Source organism: Odontesthes bonariensis, chromosome 1, assembly GCF_027942865.1.
Source record: "Odontesthes bonariensis isolate fOdoBon6 chromosome 1, fOdoBon6.hap1, whole genome shotgun sequence".
Taxonomy (NCBI): domain Eukaryota; kingdom Metazoa; phylum Chordata; class Actinopteri; order Atheriniformes; family Atherinopsidae; genus Odontesthes; species Odontesthes bonariensis.
The window spans coordinates 45728716-45745263 of record NC_134506.1 but is presented as its reverse complement, the minus strand read 5'-3'; the positions used below and the strand labels follow the sequence as shown (position 1 = coordinate 45745263).

The window sequence follows — 16548 nt, the reverse complement described above, 5'->3', positions numbered from 1 at the left end:
ATTTTTGCCTTTCTCAATGAGGCAGCACCAACAAATTTCAGTTTTATCAATAAGTGTCGAAGTGGTAAGAAGGGCGGGGGAGTTGCCGCCATTTTTAAATCAGTCTTTCAGTGCAAAGAAATTTTACTTGATGATTTTAGCTCTTTTGAATATCTTAGTTTTTTAGTAAAGGGGGATCCAAAAGTTATCTTCCTAATCATTTATAGACCACCAAGATACCCAGGAACTTTCTTTGATGAGTTTGCTGAACTGCTGTCAGTTATCTGCACTGACTATAACTTTTTTATCATAACAGGGGATTTTAACATTCACATGGACAATAACATGGACACTAATGCCAAAGAACTCTGCTCTCTACTTGACACTTTTGGCCTCCTTCAACATGTGAATGGACCCACACATACTCGAGGCCACACACTGGATCTGGTTATCTCTAAAGGTGTTGACATTTCTTCTGTTGATATCAAGGACTTGGCGCTCTCTGATCATTTCTGTGTGTTCTCTGAGTTACAGTTAACTCCAAACATTCAGTTAACCCGTGTGTCTGTTAGAAAAAGGTACATAAATGAGAATACCAGTGCTAAGTTTATGGAAGTTATAGCTATGTCATCAACTGCGAGTGCAGAGACAGTTGATGAACTCTTAGATAACTTTAACTTGAAAATCTCAAATGTCATGGATACTGTTGCACCTGTTAAAAATAAGATGATCTTGAGCGGAAAGTGAACACCATGGAGAAACACTATGATGGTAAAGGCTTTGAAAACAGAATGCAGGAAAGCAGAGCGTAAATGGAGAAAAACTAAACTTCAAATTCACCATGACCTCTACAAACAAAGTCTTTGTAATTTTAACCACGGGTTACTCCGCGCTAGACAGTAATACTTATCTGAAATGATTAATAAGAACATCAACAACACTCGTGCTCTATTTGCTATGGTTGATAAGCTGACAACCCCCCCAAAACAGATAGTTTCAGAACTCTGTTCCACAGAAAAATGCAATGAGTTTGCATTTTTTTCAATGAAAAAATCAAATCTATAAGTCTAAAAATCAACATAAATCAGCAAAATAATAAAATGACGCAATCCTTAAAACCACCTAGGAATCAATCAACTATGATGTCAGAATTCAATACAGTTGACCAAAAAACCGTAGAAGAAACAGTCCAGCATCTTAAACCATCGACATCCTGTCTTGACACAATGCCATCTGACTTCTTTAAAACTATTGTAAGCTCTGTCCAAACAGATTTACAGCAAATAATAAACTGCTCACTTCAATCAGGCACGTTTCCTAAACCCTTAAAAGTAGCTGCCATCAAGCCACTCCTAAAAAAGACAACATTGGATGCTTCCATTTTAACCAACTACAGACCCATCTCAAATCTTCCTTTTGTAGCCAAGATTGTTGAGAAAGTGGTTTTTAATCAACTCAGTAACTTCTTGAACTCCAGTGGACTCCTTGACAAATTTCAGTCAGGCTTCCGAACTCACCACAGTACAGAAACGGCTCTTATTAGAGTGTTAAATGACATAAGGTTGAACACTGACTCAGGCAAGGTGTCAGTTCTGGTCCTGTTGGATCTCAGTGCTGCATTTGACACTGTGGATCACAGTATACTGCTGAACAGGTTGGAAACCTGGGCAGGACTCAGCGGGACAGTCCTAGAATGGTTCAGGTCCTACTTGGAGGAACAGAGTTATTTTGTGACTATTGGAAGTAATCAATCTGATCGAGTGGCTATGACATGTGGAGTTCCTCAGGGGTCAGTCCTTGGACCCCTTCTGTTCACCCTATACATGCTGCCGCTGGGTCAAATTCTGAAGAACTCTGAAGTCAACTACCACAGCTATGCAGATGACACACAGATATATCTGGCACTGTCTCCAGATGACTGCAGTCCTATAGAGTCATTGTGCGACTGCTTAGAGCAAGTCAAAAAGTGGATGAACCAAAATTTCCTTCAGTTAAATCAAGAAGAAACTGAGGTCATTGTGTTTGGCAACAAAGAGAAGAGGTTTGCTGTCAGTAAACATCTTGAGTCACTGTCTCTAGAAACTAAAGACCAAGTCTGGAACCTCGGCGTGCTGATAGACTCAGACCTGACCTTCAACAATCATATCAAATCAGTCACCAAATCAGCCTTTTATCAACTTAAGAACATATCCAGAATGAAGGGTTTCATGTCCCAAACAGATCAGGAGAAGCTGATTCATGCTTTCATCTCCAGCAGACTGGACTACTGTAACGGTCTTCTGACTGGACTCCCCCAAAAGAGTCTCAAACAGCTGCAGCTCATTCAGAACGCTGCAGCTCGAGTTTTAACCAGAACAAAGAGATCACATCACATCACCCCAGTTCTCAAGTCTTTACATCGGCTCCCGGTCAGATGCAGAATAGATTTTAAAGATCTGCTGCTCGTCTACAAATCACAGAATGGTTTAGGTCCAGAACACATCAATGACATGCTAGCAGAGTATAAACCCAGCAGAGCTCTGAGATCTGCTGACTCAGGTCAGATAGTGCAGCCCAGAGTTCAAACTGGACCCGGTGAAGCAGCTTTTAGCTGTTATGCTGCACACAACTGGAACAAACTACCAGCAGAACTGAAATCAGCCCCAACTGGAAGCACTTTTAAATCCAGGTTAAAAACATTTCTCTTTCCGTGTGCTTATGGTTGAGTTTATATTTTTCTTTTTCCCCTCTTCTTTGATTGCTTTTAACTGTGTTTTTAATTTTTATTCTATTTTTTTTCTCTTCAAATTGCTTGTTTTTATGCTGCTTTATGCTGTTCTTTTAAATGCCTTATCTTTATGTAAAGCACATTGAGTTGCCTGTGGTATGAAATGCGTTATATAAATAAAGCTGCCTTGCCTTTTAAAGCAGGTTGACTTTTTTGAATCACCAAAAAACTTTAAGTGCACCATTTCTGTTAACATATCTTCTCTGAGGAATTCTTCTGTTGCTATATCTGTGCAGTATTGTAAAGAACGGATGTGTTCGCAGTGTGTGAAAGTTAATCCACTTCTAGATGCCATTTTGGAGTACTGTTTGCAATCCTCCAACTCACACTGCACCTTGTGTACCCGGCCCCAGGTTTTGTCCTGTTTGTGTATAGGGACTGAAAAGCCATGCCCTCCTTTTTGGACTGCGGAAATGCCATTTTTGGCATCCACAGAGACACTCTTTAAATGGTTGGTTTGAGTTACATCATTTGATTTTTTTGGGGGTGCTTCCTCTGCATATGTTTTTCAGATGGCAAGTTAGTGAACAGAGGGGACATTCAACCTTTTTCAGTTTCAACAGAAGAGGAAATCAAAGGAGATGACAATTGTGTGTCTGCTGAGGAGTGGACGATAGAAGATGTTTGAATTGATTGTTGCACGAGAAGGTCTGGAGATGGGGATACAGATGGACTTGGTTGCAGGGAGAGGAAGGATGAATCCTGACTCGGATTGGACTGGGCAGCAGCTGAGGTGGATGTTTGTTGTATGGAACAAGACTTTACATGTGCTTCCATGTCTGTCCTTCTAATGACAGTTGTGTCACAGATGGGATGATGATAATGTCCCCCATTCCTGCAAGTCAATATGCAGCAGCAGATCTTATCTAAGAGCAAGTCAAGAAAATGTTTATGTTAGACAATGACAAACAATTCACATGAACATACATAAGGATACACATTTGTGTGTGTGTGTGCACGTATATCTTTAATCTAAAATGCAATGGCATTACCTTCAAATGTAATGGCGTTTTTGATGTGGACCTCCAAATGCTGCCGAACTCTGCCTGGTTTGGTTGGTTTAAAGAGGTGTTTGGGACGCCGGGGGCAGTGGACCTGATTGCAGCATGTTGTGCTAACCCAACCTGTAACTCCTGCTGGGCTGGTCTCTTGATCAACCTAATTTTTTGTTTGTAACTTTGTGACCATGCCCAACTAATGCACGGAGAGTTTACAAAAAAGTTTCATAACGTTACATACAAACAAATATGCGAACAGTTACTTTACCTTATGCACTAAAAAGTTAACAATCCTTAGGTGTTGATGCTAAACACCATTAGTGAAAGTAAACTTTGAAATCATCTAACTTAGCTTCAAAACAACAACCCAAACCGACATGTAACATTTGGTAATTTGCGTCATTAATGACTTCTACAACGACTACTAAAACGGCATCCATATTGACGAAGAACACAAGAAAGCATGCATGTACTTTCTATGGATAATAAAAATCAGAAACTCACCGCTACTCGTAAAATAAGCACATTTTCCTTCTTCTTTTCTTTGCATAAAGAAAAATAATTAAACAAAAAACTTTCACATTGCTCGGGTTACACCGCTGCTCAAGAAACCTTCCTTCCCTCCAACTCATGTGGAGAACTATCGACCGGTCTCTCTTCTCCCATTTCTGTCTAAAACCATTGAAAGGGCGTCTTTAAGCAGGTCACTGATTACCTCTCACAACACAACCTCCTTGATCCAAACCAATCTGGGTTTAAAAGTGGACTCTCCACTGAAACGGCTGTGACAGAAGCCTTAAAAGAAGCCTGAGCGACAGCTAAATCATCAGTACTTATCCTGATCGACCTATCGGCTGCGTTTGACACTGTCAATCATTGTATCCTTTTGTCCGTACTCTCTTGCGTGGGCTTCACAGGGAGAGCACACTCCTGGTTTGAATCATACCTCACTGGTCGGTCATTCAAAGTATCCTGGCTTGGTCACACTTCTGCAGCGCACCACCTCGCCACAGGGGTCCCCCAAGGCTCAGTACTGGGACCTCTTCTCTTTGCCATATACACCACCTACTGAGAACGACTAAGGTATATGTACCATCCAAGTATTAGTTCAGCTTCAGTAACCCGTAGGTAACACAGCAAGCTGGTTATCATGTTGTACAGACTAATCCTTTGTAGCTTGACCTACTTTGACATGTTAGAACTGTGCCGGTGCTAGATATTCAAATAGTCTGTATTTTCCAATGTAAATTAAAAGGAAACTTGAACTAATTCATTTCTTAACATGATTGCTCCCCACATTCAGTCGTTTTGCCTGAAACTAGTTGGAATCGAACAGGGTAGCAAATGGACTGTACTTGTATAACATGGTTCTAGTCTAAGTGACGATTCACACTACACGCCACATCCACCCATTCACTCATACAGCACGCCTTAGTCCATACAGGCTAAACGCTACTTTCTTCTACACATTCACGCACCAACGCATCGGTAGGCAGCGTGGGGTTCAGCCCAAGAACGCTTTGACATGTGACCCGGAGAAGCCGGGAAACGAACCACTGATTGGTAGTCGACTGCTCTTTCGGTGGTGAGTGTGATTTTCTCAGCAGCCATTACAAGCAAGGGTTCCTTGTAAGTTCCTCAGAGAACCTTAGATATGCAAATATAAGAATTACAGGATAGTGACCAGGACGTTTGGGAAGTCTGTTTCTTTGACAGGGAGAATAACACCTGAACTGGCAGTAAATGCAGAGCCTATCAAACACATGAACAAGCAGTGATTATTTCTGCTATGACGAAGCTTTGTTCAAATTCAGCAGATGGTAAAACACACAAAGGAAGATGAAATCATTTAAAAACAAAAAAGAAATGTTCTTAGAAATTACTTTATTCGTATAAAACATTTTACAAAACCATGTTGTTTCTTCATCAATCTGTCAACTCTTAAACATTAAAGTTGATGTAATCACAAAGTACAAGCAAACATAAGATGAAACAATGAGTCCAGTTGGCAGGGAGCAAAACCTGAATGCAAGAGTTCACAATCCATAAATAACTTTACAAGTAAAAACACAAAGCGAGACATCAGTAGTGTCAGAACCGTCTTGTAGCCTCTGGCTGCACATCCAAATCATCCATCCTATCAAACATGAGTAACTGGTTGGTCTTTTAAACTCTCCAGATAATTGAAGAGGACTTTTAAAGAATTTAAGGTAAATACAAGAAACGTGCTGAAGAAAAAATGGACCAGACTCAGTGAGTAATTATGGGTGCCAATGCCGAAGGCATTAGACACACATATTACTCTGTTGCCAGACTCTTATTCTTCCGTTTCCGTCATGAATTTCGACGCGCTACAAGTCTTGTCTATTTTGGAGGCCTTATAACTCAGCCATAAAGCATAACACAGACCTCATTCAAAGTTTATATGTGACAGGAGACTCTCGGCTTTAACTGAAACAAAGGGTTTCTTGATACATTATACAGCTTTGACACAACGGCAGTTTACATTTTAGGAAGACTACATCTCGGCCGATGTGTCCCTCCCACTCTGTGGGAAAACATTACAACAATATTACTGGGCATGTATTGTTGTAATGTTTTAAATACTTGAACGCAGTTTTTCTAGAGAAGATAATTGCTTTGGATATGGGAGTATTGTCCATTGACTGTTTTGGGCTTTCACATGCGCGCGCATACCAACAACCGGTAAGTGACATGCTGTTTATAAAGTTGTTTTGTAACGTCCCCATGCCAGTAATGTGAGAACCATGCATATGGTTTTGATGGTAAGGCTTGTGACTTTATTGTCGGATGGTTTATAAAGTGGTGTGACGTTTCTGCAGTGTGCAAGTTGTTGTTTTACGTGGAAGGTTTAGAATTTGCCCCTTGGCCACCACGTATTTGGCTAGCATGACAGGCTGCGCAAACAGCGCAATCGCCGCACAGGGAGCGCCGATTTGCACCAGTCTGTGTCCTACTGTCAACCTCAAGCAATGGGATTGCGCTTCAAATGCCCCGGAGTTCCCCTTTAACGAGCCCCAAAATGAATTTTGAAAATGCCAAAAAAGCTGTATTTTAAACAGGACCTTGATAAAAATGACATAAATGTCTTCTCCATTTTGGGACTTGCAGAGGCGCAAAATGCAATGGGAAAATCGATTGAAAAGCGCTTTAGGAGGCCATTTTGAAAATGCCATAAAAGCTGTATTTTAAACAGGACGTTGATAAAAATGACATAACTGTCTTCATCAGACCTGTTGAGGACTTTTGGGCCTCGCAGAGGGAAAATCGATTGAAAAGCTCTTCACAAGCCAAAAATGTCACAATGTGGTGGTTGCAAAAGGACTCAATGGCAGGGCACACACACAATGGGATATGGCAAAAAGTCTTTCCTTTTAATGAAGCTTGAAGGTGAGAACACCGCAGAGTTTGTCAGCATGGATGTAGCAGGCACACCGGAGTTGGGTCTGTGGCAGGGGAGAATCAGAAACATGAAAAAACAAGCAAGGTTTAGTCAAAAACGAGATCCAAAGTTTGAGGCCTTGATCACACTACCATAGCATGTAGGTTAACAATCAGGCGATGAGTGGAAGGAGAGTCCAGGTTAAATACTGTGGTAGATGAGTGATGATGATCAGGTGTGCAGGAGAAACTGGGGCAGCCACGCCTGCTTATGGGAGGGTCCACAGAGTTGGTGTACACGGCCACAGACAAACAAAACAGAGGGAGGAGTGAGTATAGGAAAACATAAGGTAGGCGGGCCAGCACCTAAGAGGGCAAGGGAACCATAACAAAAAAAGCCAAAAACTGACCTATTTTGGAGGCCTCATAACTCAGCCATACAACATCACAGAGACCTCATTCAAAGTTTATATATGACAGGAGACTTTCAACTTCAACTGAACTAAAGGGTTTGTTGATAGGACGGGCAGTAGATTGGCACCCATCAAAATTTTTTCAGAAATTTTCTAGTTTCCTATACTCCCTATATAGATAAGTGAGCAGTGCTGACCAAAAAGTGAGAACCTCCTTTCATCAGTGTTTCATCTAGTTGGGCCCACGACACCTCAAGGAGGCTAGACAATGATCACTGGCGTCCCAGAGTAACTGCCAACCAACACTGCTGTTGGCCACCTGGTTTCAAAAGGCTCATATGGGCCACAGCCTCCATTTAAATATCCTGAATTTCTTCTTTGCTTCTTCCAAGACTCTGTTTACCCTAAGTGCTCCCACTAATGGGCCCCCAGCTGCCATTGCTTCTTGTAATCCAAATCCACTGACTGGACTTTACTGCCTCATCTGACACTTCCTTCACTATTTTCCTCACACTCTGTCCACTTACACCCAACTCCCTCAACAATGAGACAACAGACTTTAAAACAAATCCTCTACATCCTACTTCCACTGGACAGATTCTAACTTTCCATCCTCGCTGATCTGCTTCTGCCCCCAACTCCACATACCTAAGCTTTTTTCTTTTATATGCTTCCACACACCGAGGAAGATGAAATCATTTAAAAACAATGAAGAAATGTTCTTAGAAATAAGTTTATTAGTAGAAAACATTTTACAAAAAGCACTTTCTATCTCTTTTTTCTAAGAGACCCATTTCCCAACTTTGTGACCAACACTATACAATTCAGTAGACAGAAATTTCACAAATAGGCTATAAGCCAAACTTCAAGGCACTCAACAACATTCCCAGCCATCCCATCACTGCAACAGGTTTGCTTCCTGATGGTATTGTGAGAAGACAGAACAGCTTTAATCTTAACTACAATGATTGACAATTTCAACCCAATTGTTACAAGTTGGGACACTGTGAGAAATCTAAATAAAAACTAAATAAAATCAGTTTCAAATCATAAATAATTTTATTCAGAACAGAACAAAAACATATATATCAAATCCTGACAATGAAACAGGGGCTGCACAGCTGGGTTTGTCTGCTCAAGCTGCTGCCCGCGACCTGACCCCCGGAGAAGCGGTAGATGGATGGATGGATTGGTGAGCTATGTAATCATAAAACGTAAGACAAGTCGCTGTGGGACAAATGCTATTTAATGTGAATTTTAACTGCAGAGCGGCTTTGAACAGCAGAAGATGAACCAGCAGCAGACAATGAAGACAACATCATTTAACAGTTAATAACCAAAAGGAGACCGACACTCATTTGAATTTGGAGCTGACTCCACCAGGTTTTAGAGCAGACTCAACTAAACTCTACAGCAGAGATCTTTTGTCATTTGGATTAATGGGTTTTCAGAGTTTATCCAAGCCAGCCCATTGGTGGCACCCACTGTTTGGCAACCTGTGTTCATCATGCACTTTGACCCAGTGTTTGCACAGTTTGTATGATCAGGATTCCCCAAAACATGACCTATTTTTGTTTTGTGATACACAGTTTATCTGATCTCTTTTGTTGCCCCATCCCAACATTTGATGTTCTCTACGTCTATTGTGAATAAAGATTTGAATATGAGCTTCTTAAATCATTGCATTCTGTTTTTATGTACATTTTACACAGCGTCGCAGCTGGATTTAGGGTTGTTCTTGGCATCCATTAAAGTCATTCACTTTATTTCTTTACAGATGTTTCAGGACTGCAACTTTTTACCTGTGTGAGTTTTCATGTGATTCAGCAGACTACTACTGTGACTGAAACATTTGTCACATGTTTTGCATAAATAAGGCTTCTCACCTGTGTGAGTTCTCATGTGCTCTAGCAGACTACCACTCCGACTGAAACATTTGCCACATGTTTTGCATGAATAAGGCTTCTCACCTGTGTGAGTTCTCATGTGCTGCAGCAGACTACTACCGTGACAGAAACATTTGCCACATGTTTTACAAACGTGAGGCTTCTCACCTGTGTGAACTTTTATGTGAGTGGTTAAGTTACTGCTGCAGGAAAAAACTTTGCCACATGTAGAACATGAAAACGGCTTCTCACCTGTGTGAATCCTCATGTGGACCAACAAAACATTTTTATGCCTGAAAGCTTTCTTACATATTTCACAAGAATATGGTTTCTTACCAGTGTGAGTTCTCATGTGACACAACAGACCATCACTCCGACTGAAACATTTGTCACATGTAGAACATGAGTACGGCTTCTCACCTGTGTGAACTTTTATGTGAGCGGTTAAGTGACTGCTGCATCTGAAAACTTTGCCACATGTTGAACATGAAAACGGCTTCTCACCTGTGTGAGTCCTCATGTGGACCAACAAAACATTATTACACCTGAAAGCTTTCTTACATATTTCACAAGAATATGGTTTCTTACCTGTGTGAATCCTCATGTGGACCAACAAACTATTTTTTTGTCTGAAAGCTTTCTTACATATTTCACAAGAATATGGGTTCTCACCTGTGTGCATTCCGTAATGTGCCCTCAACTCAGAGTAACTCATAAAGGCTTTTCCACAAACTTCACATTTTACTGCCTGGTCACCTGTGTCTGCATTAAACTGACTCTCATTGATCGCATCGTTACTGTGATTTATGTTTCTCACACGTCTCTTATGTGGCTTCAGCTTTGAATTTTGAGCTGACTCAGACTCTTCGTCTCTCAAGTTTTTTTCCATTTCTTGTCTCTCAGCTACAGAGGAGTTCTGAGAGAGGAGCTGGTCACTGGTTAGTTCACTTTCCTCATAAGTAGGAGTCACCAATAAGATATCAGTCTCCTGTTTCAGTTCAAGCCACTCTTCCTCTTGAGAGGTGCAGCGTTCCTCCAGCTCTTCTTTAAACTGTGGCGGTTCTGGTTCCTGCTGGTCCAGACTGGAGTTGCTCTCGTGGTTAAAGAACTGCTGGTCAGTAAGAATCTCCTCCTCCTCACAGACATATTGTTGTGAGAGGTCTGGGGGAAAAGGGACAAAACCAAAGGTTGATAATACGATGACAGATGAATCTAAGATCTGACAAGAAACATTTTAGTTTGAAATGTCGAGAGTGTTCGACAGAAATGTGGTGAACCGTAAAATATGCAAATGAGATATATATGAGACAGAAAACAACTGTATAGTTCTCCTACAAAAACGAGCCATACGGATTATTAATAAGGTTGATTACTATGCACATACTCCCCCACTGTTTATGAAATCACATGTTATGAAATTCCTGTCTGTTTTCTGTGATGCGGCTGTAACATGTAAAACCCCCTGTGGTGATGAATAACGTCTTGCTGATTCATTATTAAAGTTTTAAAGATGCTTTACCTTTCGCTGTGTTACGGTGACTTTCTGACATGGAAGAGTTGTCTCCATCGTTACTGTGACGCCTCTTCTTTGGCCTCAGCTCTGCATTTCCAGTTGATTCACGCCCACTTCCTTCCTGATCTTGGCTCTGATCTTGGAGCTGGACATTTGTTGGTTCTGCTTCACTACGGTCACTTTCCTTATAAGTTAGGGTCACCGTAAAGTTATCAGTCTCCTGCTTCAGTAAGAGCTGCTCTTCCTCATGACTGGTGCAGACTTCCACCTGTTCCTCTTTAATCTGTGGAGGTTCTGGTTCCTCCTGGTCCAGACTGGAGTCCTTCTCAAGGTTAACAGGAATCTCTTCCTCACAGAGATAATACTGTGGGAGCTCTGGAAAGACAAAAGGTCACAGGGAAATGGTTATTTACACCATCACTACATAACAAAGACCAGGGTTCTAGCTAGCGCAAACTTGCGTCACGGCCCGCTACGCTATCATTTTGGACCGCTACGCTTATTTTCAATACAGCGTAGCGGCATTTTGTCTGTATTTATTTGTACAACAACGCCAGATCAATGCCATTTTCACCTTTCTGACAAACTTGACACATTTTTCGCGATGGCAGCCAAGAAAGGTTGCGCTGCCTGTCAGTACAACCGCAGACGAAACTGTAGCTCCAGGCAGAGGCACTCCGCGTCCGCGGCTCCCAGAATCTCTGGTAAGAGTGCTCCGTAGCCATGGTTACTCACACACGCAGAAGCGCACACGTAAGGGGATTCAGCAGAAATCATGTTAGAATAGCTGTAGCCTATCAAGGAGGTTATGTTTTTGGTTGCGTTGGTTTGTCTGTCATCAGGATAACTGAAAAGTGTGTAACTTTAATAAACATTTCTTTTAATCTCTATTCCTGGTAATGTCTTCTGACAAGGTCCGTTATGAAGGTAACACACTGCCAAAAGCAAAGATGGGAACATCTCCAATTAAAGCGATACTCCGGAGTAGATTCACCCTGGGGTCATTTGAACCGTGACATCCAGCCAAGTAGCCCACCCTCAGTTTTTTCGATATTGGCTGAACATCAGCTGAGTTACTGAGTTATCCCGAATAGCTTAGTACAAGCGCTAACGGACCCTGGCAGTATCTCCAAAATTACCACACTAAAATCACATGCCATGACACCAAACTTCTACAAGAGTACAAATATGGTCTGTACTCACAAAACGATGCATTTGGAAGTTTGTACATAGTCCAGGAGTTTATTATTATCAACACAAGCCTGATAGCTTCTCTGCTGCTAAAGCTGCGTCGACGTCACTTCAGAGAGCTGGGAGCTTCAAAGTAAGATGAGGGTTGATCTACTACTGTAGACAACAAAGCAAGGCTGCTCAGTTTCTCCATTGATAAAATAAATTCACAACTCGACAACATAAAAATTCATAAAAAACCATGTAGAATATAGCATATACTTTGTTGTATATGGGGAATTCAGCCTCAAAGTTTATTATTCTGAAGTGAAAAGGGCATTATGTGCTATATTTATGCTACTGTAAAATCCCCTTTTGGAGAAATTCAGCCTCAAATGATACAGTGAATGAGCTTGATACTGAGTGAGTGAACAGTCAGGATGGTCCTGAGTTCAAGTGTATCAACCTTTGTCAGAAATTATGGATCAAAGGGATTTTACAGTAGCGTAAATATCGTGCATAATGCCTTTTTCACTTCAAAATAATGAACTTTGAGGCTGAATTTCTCCAAAATGATACAGTGAATATGTTGGATACTGAGTGAGTGAACAGTCAGGATGGTCCTAAGTTCAAGTGTATCAACCAGAGGTGGGGACTTGGACTCGAGTCCCGATTTTGTTGACTTGAGACTTGCTTGACCAAATCAAAAAAAGACTTGGACTTGAGAGCAAAGACTTGAGACTCTACTTGGACTTGCAACATAGGGACTTTCTCCCACCTCTGGTATCAACCTCTGTCAGAAATTATGGATCAAAGGGATTTTACAGTTTAGTAAAATATTTGCACGCTCCGTATCATGGACTTCCTGCATTTGCCATAAATTCTGTAATACGGGCGCACTTTAAATCAGGGAAAGACGAACGTCTGCTCACTTGCCTCGAGCGGAGGATGTAAAAGCCGTTCAGGCTGACAGAAACAGCGGATTCAGCATGAGGCCCGTTAAAGCCCAACAGAACCGGAGCGGAGCTCAGAGCTGCAGCCCTGTTCCTCCACACAGCCTTACTTACCCACTCTGTGGAAGTTTATTTGCGGTTTCCAGCTGATATCCAGCAGTCTGCGCTGACGGCCGATCTCTTCCTCGTACTGGACGATGGTTTTCTCAAACTCTGAGAATATTTCTTCGGCGGCAGCAGTTAGTCGCTGGCTGATAAACTCTCTCAGATGCTGAACTGAAGACATTGTTGCTGCACACACTCAGATATTCAGCTCAGACACGCTAACACACCGTCCAGCAGCTGAGTCCCACACAGAGGAAACTGGCGGCCGGCTGCGGTGTTTGCTTCCGGTAGTGATGGGTCATGCGCACAAGCATCGGCTCTGAGAGCCGGCTCGCATCAAGTGAGAGCCGGTGTTCTGTCGATTTTTCCTACTTCGTCGAGAAATAATACCGCAGCAAAAACCGATAGACACGCCTATCGGTTTTTGCTACCCTATCAAAAAATGCTACTTTATGGTTTTCTACCTCTGTATATCAAATAAAGTCATAAAGTAAGCGTTTTTGTCTGTCATGTGTGTAATTATAAAAAGTGTAATGAAATTGATTTATTTAAGAGGGTAGCAAATTTTGATAGGCCAATATGACCCTGTCAAATAATGCTACCCCTTCTCAAATCATTCTTGACAATGATGGAGCAGAGTCACCTAAATAAAGCCTGAAGTGTCCCAAATACAAAAATCATATGGCGAATGACAAGACAGGAAGGAGAACTAGAACAGAGGTTTTAATGGTTACATATACATTATCTCCTTCACAAAGGAGAGGATGGGGCAGAGAGAGGGGGGAGAGGATGGAGGGGGGGGGGGGTGATAGGAAATAAGGGGCCGTCCAATGTGGGATCCCAAACTCAGGCCACTGCACTGCCGGAAGCCCCGCAAACACATTTTGGGCACATGTATTTTGTGCCACAGTGTTTCTTATAATTGGCACATTGAAAATGTGCCCACCGACTGCAGAGATCGCACTGCACCTACAAAAAAAATAAATAAAATCATAATATATGTAAATGGAAAAATCAATACAAAGCACTATGGCTGTAAAGGTTGCATATCTGTTTAACCCAACCCATGATCTTTTCATAGCGATAATCAAGTGGGTTTTGTGCCCTACAAAGCATAAATTTCATGAACTTTACCATTTCGATCATGCTGGTATCAGCATCAGTTTCCAGATAGGAGCACACCACACAATAATCATCTGCTTTCCCTGTAACCCATGGATTTTGTAAGATTTAGAACTGAACGTACATAGTAATAAAATACAGTCAACTTAAATCAGTGTTCGATACCACTGACCTTTTGACTGAAGCAGTGCACAAGCTACATCAAACCGTGCTTGTGCAACAGCTTGTGGCAATGTCTCCGTCATGGCAACATTCCCATGCTCCATGTATTCTTGAGCAAACTGCAAAATGATATTACAGTTCATATGCTAGTGGTCAAGAAATTTCAAGTTGTTTGTGATGTTTATTAAGTCTACACTAAAAACGTTAGGTCAGCACAAGTCTGGCGCCCATAAAAGAAAAGAGAAAAGAAGAAGAGAAAAATACAATAAAAAGGTTAAGAGATTTTCTACACAAATAGACAGGAAGAGGATTTTAGTATGTTGGAAAAAGTAATTTTAGAAATTTAGAAATTTTCTATTATAATAGTAATTTATTTTTTTACCATCAACACCAAAACGCCACAGCTCCAGGCATCCTGCTGTATGTTGTGGGGCATTTTTTGGACTGTCCATGTTTTCTTGTGTTGACAGTCTGCCTTCTGCAAGTAGTTTCTAATTGTCAAAAGAGTTAAAAAAAAACACAAATTCACACACGATGATCATATATCACGAAAACTGTCATCATTACCAACACTTTAAAATGACTGTATTCCTTCGGGATCAATAAAGTCTCTATCTATCTGTAAAATTGAAGATTAAGCTTACAAAGATCACCAACGTGTTTCTAAACCTAAGCATTACCTCCAGTTTCGAAGCACTTTTCTCGCATGTGAAACTTCATTTCCCAGAGGATCAACCAGCAAAAGGACTGTCTCCAACATTTTAACAATCTGGAAATGTTTAGGGCATTAAAGTAATGTTCTCATCAATGTGAAATATTCCACAGCACACAGTAACAAGCAAAGAGGTTTAAACACACCACCAAAATCCAATGAGACCCAACATTCACAGGACAAAACCAGATGTCCTCCACTGGAAACTTCATCTGGGGAATCAATTCGACACCAAGTTATCATTAATGTATTTTTTAACATACAGTACGTCAATATAATTAACTGTGACAACTTAATTACCTTTTCGAGGGGGTTGAATCGCCCTGAAAACAATGAGGTGGACACAGCGGAATTGAGCAGGTGAACAGGTTTCTGTCAAAAAAAGTTTTTTAGTTGTTACAGCGATTCAATCTGAAATTAATATCATGGTGCTTTCAGCCAGAATGCAGACACTCTGTCTGCATTCCGAAGTATTAAAAATGAATATTTACAAGGTAAAGAGTTAGAAAAACATATGGATTGAAGTGCAGGGAGAGAAGAACCAATGAGAACCAAAAATTTTCAAACTTACCTTCTTTTTTTCAATCACACTGTACAAGTATGCATCAATAACCTGCAATGCAAACCAAAGACAAAAAAATAGAACATTTCTAAAAAGTTTTTGTATCTCATTCAGAGCTTTTCTCAATATAATTTGCTTTCTTACATCATCAGCCAGCCATGCAGTCCCATGCAGTGTGCGAAAAGATGTGTCGTACAGCTTGAATGGGCCAACAACTGCTTCCACCTGGCCCTGATCCGTTGCTGCCCACAACTTTTGAACTGAAAGAATAAATGGTGAACCAAAGACAGACTCTTAGTAACATTGTATTGCTAATCTAACATACATGAACATCTGAATGCCATACTTATTTAAGCTTGTTTCAAACATATTTCCATCTATTTGAATACAGGATACAGGATACAGAAAACAAAAAAACAAAAAACTCTGGCTGCTGAGTGAAAGAAGCCGACATAATTCACCGAAGTATTCGTGTAATAAATAACATTTCCTCTTCACCACAGATCAGGACATAATGCACTTTAGAAGATATATTAGGGCTGGGTATTGATTCAGATTTTCAAAATATATTGTAATAATAAGGTCCTAATTACATCTAGTGACATCTTGTGATGTGAAAAGGAAATGCTGATCACCGGAAACAGGTGTGATATACATCCATGGATGAAAATACAGTTACCTTAAAAGGATCAATTTTTGAACAAGGCAATGCCTCTACCCATTTAGAGAAGTAGTCTGTAGCTGTGAGGATGTATTTAAACCCGTCCCCAGTTATGGGTAAGGGCCCTGTTAAATCTATCCCCA

General features: G+C 41.0%; 1 protein-coding gene and 1 long non-coding RNA gene across 2 annotated transcripts; both read right to left on the bottom strand.

The window, feature by feature from the left end:
• Positions 1-8325: 8325 nt before the first annotated feature.
• On the bottom strand, positions 8326-10793 carry LOC142383923 (uncharacterized). The gene is made up of 2 exons (XM_075469776.1): positions 10781-10793; positions 8326-10606 (listed from the first exon to the last, which is right to left on the bottom strand). Exons 1-2 carry the CDS (start codon positions 10791-10793, stop codon positions 9342-9344), a joined length of 1278 nt encoding a protein of 425 aa, XP_075325891.1. The 3' UTR covers positions 8326-9341.
• A 3240-nt stretch (positions 10794-14033) lies between these two features.
• Positions 14034-15946, bottom strand: LOC142382569 (uncharacterized). The gene is made up of 8 exons (XR_012769937.1): positions 15889-15946; positions 15754-15795; positions 15483-15554; positions 15329-15394; positions 14853-14961; positions 14481-14589; positions 14321-14391; positions 14034-14155 (listed from the first exon to the last, which is right to left on the bottom strand). It is a non-coding gene; the product is annotated as an uncharacterized LOC142382569 (long non-coding RNA).
• Positions 15947-16548: the final 602 nt, after the last annotated feature.